This window comes from Agelaius phoeniceus, chromosome 5 (assembly GCF_051311805.1).
Source record: "Agelaius phoeniceus isolate bAgePho1 chromosome 5, bAgePho1.hap1, whole genome shotgun sequence".
NCBI classification, from domain to species: Eukaryota; Metazoa; Chordata; class Aves; order Passeriformes; family Icteridae; genus Agelaius; species Agelaius phoeniceus.
The window spans coordinates 57,797,567-57,805,737 of record NC_135269.1 but is presented as its reverse complement, the minus strand read 5'-3'; the positions used below and the strand labels follow the sequence as shown (position 1 = coordinate 57,805,737).

General features: G+C 38.2%; 1 protein-coding gene across 1 annotated transcript in view; it reads right to left on the bottom strand.

Moving 5' to 3' along the window:
• Positions 1 to 5,117: 5,117 nt before the first annotated feature.
• Positions 5,118 to 8,171, bottom strand: part of CERK (ceramide kinase) — a 40,133-nt gene continuing 37,079 nt past the window's right edge. Inside the window, exon 13 of the mRNA XM_054632303.2 lies at positions 5,118 to 7,843. Coding sequence (XP_054488278.2) covers positions 7,744 to 7,843 — 100 coding nt within the window. The 3' untranslated portion in view covers positions 5,118 to 7,743. The remainder of the gene's footprint in view (positions 7,844 to 8,171) is intronic.

Sequence of the window (8,171 nt, the reverse complement as noted above, 5' to 3'; positions counted from 1 at the left end):
CCACCTCATTTCCTGATAGATGTCAGCTGATTACACCTTCACATGGCCCACAGCCTGTTGGTATTGTCTAAGGCATCAGTGGATGTCAGAAAGAAGGGCACAGCAGGGGTCATTATGGCCCAATGTGAGTTGCCCAATCTTTCTGAATACAGCAGAGATGCATTCCCACCTGGGTGGCTTCATGAAAAACACTAAAACCACAGTAACTGTAGTTCTTTCCACTGATACCTTGCATTAACAGCATAGGAAGGCATTTTCCACTCCACAGGCAGCTCTGGCTGTCATTACTGCAGGACGTATGCAGTGTCCTGGAACTGAAGAGAATTCAAATTCAAAAAGAGAATTTGTGCCTTTAAATGGGAATAACATTCACTCCCTTTACCACTGCCCATGCCAAGTGGAGAACACAACTCTGGTGTCTCAGTAGCTCTGTTGGAAGGTAGAAACCAGAACTCCTGGTAGAAACCAATGCAAGCAGCCACAGCCTCCCACTCCCCTTGCATGTGCAATGTGAGGTGTATTGTGTTGGGTTACTTCAGTAAGGGCAGTGTGAATCAACAACTCTTTCTTGGCCTCCTTTTTCCTCTATTTCAGCTCCAGTGAAAACACTGAACAGAGTCACTTTTGCTAATAAATTCCTGCTGTGCTTTCTTATAGCAGTGTTACAGGACAGATTTATCCCAAACCAGTGACATTTCCTCCAACAAATGAAGGCAGGGCAGGCAGCAATGGCCTTCAGTCCCAACCCTGAGCAATTGACACAGGTACAGTACAATGTTTATTTACTGCATGGGTGAGTTTGGACTGCCAAGTCTGCATAGCCAGTGATCTTTGGATATTCCTGCTCACTGCATCCCTCTTCTGCACTGGTCCATGCATTAGTGCCTGGTGTTTCCACCACAAAAGCTTCAGGATGGACTCCCTGAGCACAGGAAGTAGCAACCTTGTGCTTCTTCCCCACCTCACTTTCTTCCACTGAGTCTGTAAAGTCTTTAATGCAGCAAAAAATACAAATTCTGTTGGCTCAAAGCTTTGCCTGCACACAGAGGAGAACAAATAGTATTATCTGCTGTTCTGGTAAAAGAATATGCCTATGTTTACTCTTTCCCAACCTTACTACCAACGTGTTGAAGATTTTCTGAAAGTCCTTACTAGAAAATTACAACCATAGCAACATCCAGGTGTTCAGGTTTTGCCTGTTTTCCATAGAAAATTCAAACACTGTGAGACACAATAGAAATGAGAGGCTCCAACTATCTGAGAGCTACTTACTGGGTTGTTCTTTGGTCTAGGGGCAGGGCAGCATCTACCAGCAGAGTAATCCTCAGAGCAGTTGTTTTCTGATAGGTTTTGCTGAGGGTAAATGTCTACCTTAAATGCATCCATCAGAGCTTTAAACAGCATTCTGTGAAAGCATGGTATCTAGGTACTAAACAGAAAATGATTTAAGACTTTATGCATTCTAGAGCAGCCCTGTCAGTACCAGCTCTCTTGTACAGAGCCCCTTCTTTGGGGGTAAATAAAAATCCGCTTCAAGTGGTTTTTCTTATCAATAAGTATTTGAATATTGTAGGGTTTTTCCTTCTCTGTCTGAATAGTAATACTGTCTAGGCAAAGAACAGGAGACTGAGAGCCAATAGAATAGCCCAGGGAGTGAATTCCCCAAAGGCAACAAGCTGCTCTCTGTGCCCACACAGAGAGGAATGTATGTAAATGCATTTACATACATGCTGTATATAAATACAGCAAGGGAGATCCAGCTGAGTGACCAAGAGTTTCTAACTCACAGTCAGATTTAAGAAATCTGTTTTGATAGCTAATCTGCTTTGCTGAATATCTACCACTGAAAGCTCAGAAGAAGAGATTACACAAACACATTCTAGGAACTGCACAGGTATTTCTGCAGGGAACAATTTTCTGTGGGGACTTCCCCCTGACAAGACCTATGGGACAGACTCTTAGCTGGGGTGAGTTGCTATCCCACCACCTTGACCTCAGCAGCATTCAAACACTAACCTAGCATTTCTTCTTATTGTCCAAACTCCCCTTTCCTAAAATACAGCTGCTAAATATTAACATAAAAAACAGTCTTTGGGAGATTAAATTGAACAGTTATTTCAGAATGTTTCACATTGCTACAGGAAACCATGAAGGTGCTTTTACAGTTCTCCTTTAGCAGCTCTTCTAGCTGTGCTGCTGTTATGGTAAAGTTTGTGAGTGGAAATACAGGGGGTGACACAGCATTTTTTTAGAAATATGTCTTCATAACAGTGATGAAGCTTTTATTCTCTCTACCAGTTGTAAATAGTCAAACTTCTAGCAATCTACTCAAACCTTTAGTGGTAGCTTTACTGTGCAGTTACAGTACGTGTACCCAGGCAAAGCTTTCCAGCAGAAAAAATGGGGAAAAAAAATCTGTATTTTGTTTTATTTTTTCTTTTATTTTTCTTTTTTTTTAATATTTATTTTGTAGTTGTTCTCTTTCATCCTTTCCAGAATTCAGTTGTCATGGATTTTTAAATTTGCATCACTTCTGTTATTTGTTCAGTGTTTTTCCTTTATGAATAATTATTTTTCCATTATACTTTTCCTGTCCTACACTATTGAAATATTGAAAAAAAAAGATTAAAAACCTGTAAATTTTATTTGTTGCTGGAGGATTTCTATAAAATAAGCCAGAAAATTGCACCTTAGGTAAAATTGCTACCAACAAGAACAAATCATCTTTTCAGTCATGCAAGAGTCACAAAGGAGCTAACATTTTTTGAAGACAACCTCATTGGAAATTTTGGTAGATACATATTAGGAATAATTTCTCAACTGCAGGAAATTGACTAAAAAAATAGTTAATCCTCTCATTGCAGAGTATTTGAAAGGCATGACTGAAGAACGAATGCCCCATCCCTTCTAATTAATTGGACTAGTCATGTATTAATTAAGAACATGCATAAGCCTTTGTGAGATGTAGATCACGTGGGTAAGAGAAGTCTGGGAAGACTGCTCCTTCATTATGGACAGAACTCATTTACTGCAACTTAAACATCAGTTAGAATCTATTAAATTACTGCACTCTCCCGTTGAAAAGTTGAAATAAGAACAATGTCACTAATGAGAATAAAAATGAACTCCTATTACTCATTTACTTCACAGAGATTGAGGCAGGAATTCTAGGGAAAGGAATTCTGTGTTCAGTTCTGGGCTCCTCATTAGAAGAGGTGCTGGATCATGTCCAGAGAACGGCAACGGAGCTGGGGGACATGTCTGGAGTGCAAGTCTGGTGAGGAGCTGCTGAGGGAGCTGGGAGTGTTTATTCTGGAGAAAGGGAGGCTCAGGGGGGACCTTATTACACTCTACAACTACCTGAAAAGAGCTTGTAGCCAGGTGGGGGTCAGTCTCCTTTTCTGTAAAAAAGCAATAGAACAAGAGGAAATAGAGGAAATGGCCTTAAGTTGAGGCCAATATGAGCTTTAGAGTCAAGTTGATCTTTGAAGTCTCTTCCAATCCAAGTCCCTATGAAGTTGTGTCAGAGGAGGTTTAGACTCAGTATTAGGAAAAACTTTTTCATGGAAAGGATTATCAAGAATTGGAAAAGGCTGTCCAGGGAAGTGGCTGAGACAGCATCCCTGGAGGTAATTAAAAGACACGTAGATGTGGCCCTTAGGGACATGGTTTAGTGGTGGACTTGGCAGTGCTGGTTTAAGGATTGGACTTTATGATATTAAAGGTCTTTTCCAACCTAAATGATTCTAAGATCCTATTATTCTAATACTGGAATTGCAAGACATGTTTCTTGCAAGAGAAATTTCTGAGTCTAGATCATCCTCCTCAGGACAGTGTAAAGAATGATTGTATAGCTTAGGGGTCAAGCTAAGGACAGGGAGGCCCCTCAGCAATTACAGTCAGGGGCAAAACAAAGTCATCTTGGGGAAAATTAATATAATTTATTGCCAGTCAATACTGGAGTAAGACAGAGATATACCCAAACTGATATGCAACACCTCCTCTCCTCCCTCTCTGCTTCATTCCTATGCTCAACTTTACATCTGACTCTTCTACCTCATCCCCCTGCCTTGAGCAGTGCAGGGAGATGGAGAAGTGGGGATTCTAGTGAGTTCAACACTTTCTTCTTTCTCCTTCCTGAGGAGGAAAGCATCCCCCACAGGCCACAGTTCCTGTGAAAAATACCCGCTCATGTATGTGCTCTCCATGGCTGCAGCCCCTGCCAGGAAACTTGCTCCAGCATGGGCTCTCCATGAGTTGCAGCTTTCCTGGGGGCACATCCACCTGCTCCAGTGTGAGGTTCTCCACAGGCTGCAGGGCAATCTCATCTGGTGCCTGGAGCACCTCCTTCCCCTTTTTCACTGACCTTAAATGTCTGCAGGATGTTTATTTTCCACTCACGCCTTTCACAGCTGTTAAGCAGCACTTTTTACCCTTTCTTATTTATCACAGAAGTTCCAGCAATGCCAGCCCATGAGCTCAGCTTTGGCCAGTGGCAGGTCCATCTTGGAGCTGGCTGGAGAAATGACTGTCTGACACTGCTGCCTTCATCCACAAGTCCCCTCTGCATCCCCCAAAGCCTTGCCACACAAGAACACTACATTCCAAAAGCAGAAGTGTCTGCAGTGCTGAAAAGCATGTTCTCCTTCTGTGGCCATTGTTTATCTACAATGAACATGTTTTACTTAGAATACATGCTTCATCTGTAGCAATTATTGCAACAAAACTCTCGATCCCCCCTCTATTTACCACAGTATTTATAGTATAATACATATTTATGCATCTTAGAACACAAGTTTCTTTTCTTTCTACAGCAATTACAACTCTAAATACCTGCATTATAGTAAGTTTCATATTCAGTTTACCCTTGTAGAGTTGCTTAGTATTAGCCTCAGTCCAGCTTCACTAGTTGCTTTCCTCCATTCTCAGTGTTTGTTCACTCACACTTGCCACAAAACTGTCATCAACCCAACTGGAAGGTTATGAATTGCTTCCCTCTGTTTGATCTTCACTTTGTTTGATCTGCTCACAGTGGTTACATTAAGCATACAACTGCCAGATTTCTGTCAAAGTGAGATTTTTTTTCAAATTAAGTTGTGAAAAGAAGAACACCAATGTGCTGTTGTACAACGCAGTTTTATTTCTTTAATGAAATGCCCTAGCGTCATAAAACAGAACACATTTTCTAATCTTGAAGCCAGCAAGATTGGGAAAAAAGAAAAATCAAAGCTGGTTTTCCTATACATAATTTCCATACTAAGATTACATTCAGAGAAAAAAATCCCTAGAATTAAAATGTAACAAGACATTACTTACACAGCTCTCTTAAAAATAAACTGGACATGTCATACGACTCACATATGGTGCTTTGCTACTTTAATATGCTACAAATACAATTATTCAAATGCAACTATGCAGCTTTTCTATTACCTATGACCTTTAAATTTTATTATGTTGCAATACCTTTATTATTTACTTCACACTTCCTTACCATACTACACAATGATCTTTCATCCTTCTCTGGTGGCTTTTTCTCAGAAAGGAGACCTTCACTGTGGCTTTCTTTGGAAACACCAAGCACTCAGTTTCAGATACTCAAATATTCAAAGCATTTCAATATACATTCACTATGAGATTATGTCTCCATTTTTCAAGTAGGGGTCTCATGACTTGCTAGTAAACTAATGGAAAGAGCTGGTTAGTATTTATTCCAGTTCTCATTGATGAGAATGTGCTCTGGATAGCTGCAATGCCTCCAACTCCCTCACTGTTGGTAAGCTGAGTGTGCACCACTACCTCCTGCACAAGAATTACTGTAACTTCAAAGTCTGGGTACTCTCACAATATTCATGGATTAACCACAATAACCATAGACATTTTTTAACAAATGACACTTTCAAAACATATTCACATTTGTAGAACTGCATAATTTCATTTTCAATGGGATGTTAGATCAAAAGTACTATTTCACTTATTAAACATGGCTTTAAAAATACAGTATACATAACACCTGCGTTAGAAGTGTCAGAAAAACATTGGATGAATCAACATTTCAACTCATTGTAGTAACAAGGAAAGCAAAGAGCAGTAGCTCTGGAAAAGTATTCAAGTATTTTCCTGAAATACTATATAACAAAATAAAGATCCTAAACTTTGTATGATTGTACTTGAGGCAAATATAATTTGCAAGTGCTTTTTTTCATATAGAGCAATATGAATAATACTTTGTAGCAAAGATATAGAACACAATTGTGACAATACACAAAACTGGAATGTAAATAACTTCAATAGAAAAAAAATAACCTGCCATTTATAATAATATTCAAGTGCTTCAGTAATGAAATGACCAATTACCATGGCTTACATTAATCACATATATGACAGACATGAAACTAACACAAACTGGATGACAGAAGTACCAATAAATATACATGAATACAGAATCATCAGCTGCTTGGACGCAAAAAAAATTCAGATGAAGTCAGTTTTAAAGAGAATGTTAAACTTAAAGAAACACTTTTAAAAAGATAGAATAGAACAGGGGCTAACTTCTGTCCTCACACAGGACTAAGCCTGTACAAGAAAAGCAAAATTTAGCCCCAACCCTGGCCACAAAACATGTATATGCCACAATACACAAAACTATATACAACTTAAATAATCACTCCATAGCTCTATATGACAGTCTCATGTTTTTTATTATAAAAACAAATCAGCACAGTGAATTCATGATTTGTCAGATGCCAGTTTCTTCCCTTGGCTTCACAAAGCAAATTATTTTGTTTCCTATTTAGTTAAATTATTTTAAGGATTTTCAATCATCAAATCATATTTCTAAACTTAACACTTCAACATCTTATTTTGCAAAGACATTTTAACACATGGAGTAGAATGTCCAGAGAATTGTGAAGAGGGAAGCTTTTAATATGTTAATATCAGATATTATTAAAACCTAAAACTTGCTGGTGTTTGAGAACTTATTTTCCTTTCCTGTGCCTTCCTGATATTATAGAAGTACTCCTGCAATTTGCTTGCAAGACTTTTCAGTTGCACTGTGTGGTATTTGGTATCATCCAAACAGTCATAAAACCTTTTATAATCCAAAAAGCATGATGCAAGGGAACCTTCAAAGACAGAATATATAGGATGAGGTGTGACCTGTATATAGTTGTGCTTTTATTTTTCAAATATCTGTACACTACTATTGTTATTACTTAAAGCCAGGAATGTGTGTTTGAATTGCATTGATAAGTTGCAAGGTATGTCAGAATTACAAAATGAAATATTTTAATTAAAAAAAAAAGTAGATGACAACACTGTTGTCCAGCATTTAAGCCACACACAATTACATAACATTCCCAGCAGAAAACATCTTCTCAGACACTGAAAATGTCTTATCTTGGTGCCAGTGGGAAGTCCAATGTTTCATAACATTTAGATATTATTGCAACACAACTACTAAATTAGCTCTCTAGAAAAGCAAAGAGAATTTATCAGTCATCATGAATACACAGATATAAGCCAATCCCATCTTTTCTAACATAACAGATTACATTGCTCCAATATATATTTTAATGATTACAATGTTTAAAAAAAAAATGACACAATACAATGTCTAAAATTATAGTGAAGCCATTAAAAAAAATCTAGAAGTTTAAAATACTTGTCAATTTGACTAAAATGCATATTTACTCAATTTCCTTGAGCTTTTATTTTTTCTTCTCCTCATTGGAGGAACAATGTCTATAGTAATTGTTCAATGCTACTCTGGCTGTGGGCAGCTTCATCTTTACAGTCTTCCTCAATTCCCCTCGCAAACAGTTTCATTAACTGGCAGTGAACCCTGAAAAATATAGAAATTAGTAAGAAATAAATGGGTTCCACATTTTTAACTTTAGTAATTTAATTCTAATAATCCATTTATTTCAAACAGCTGGACAAAGTTTCTTACTCCTGACTACAGAAACCACGCACCCATTTTTAGATACAATCCTTCCCTGCTCAGAGGGCTGGATGCTTTCATGTGTCCTCTTTTATGCCCCTTGTCCACACAGGAAGTTCTATAGGCACCTAGATGAGTCAATCTTTATAAAACTCCCCTTTGGACTGCTAAGGGATTATATTTTAACACTCGTATGGAAATATTATGGATTTGGCTCCCTTTGTTCTAA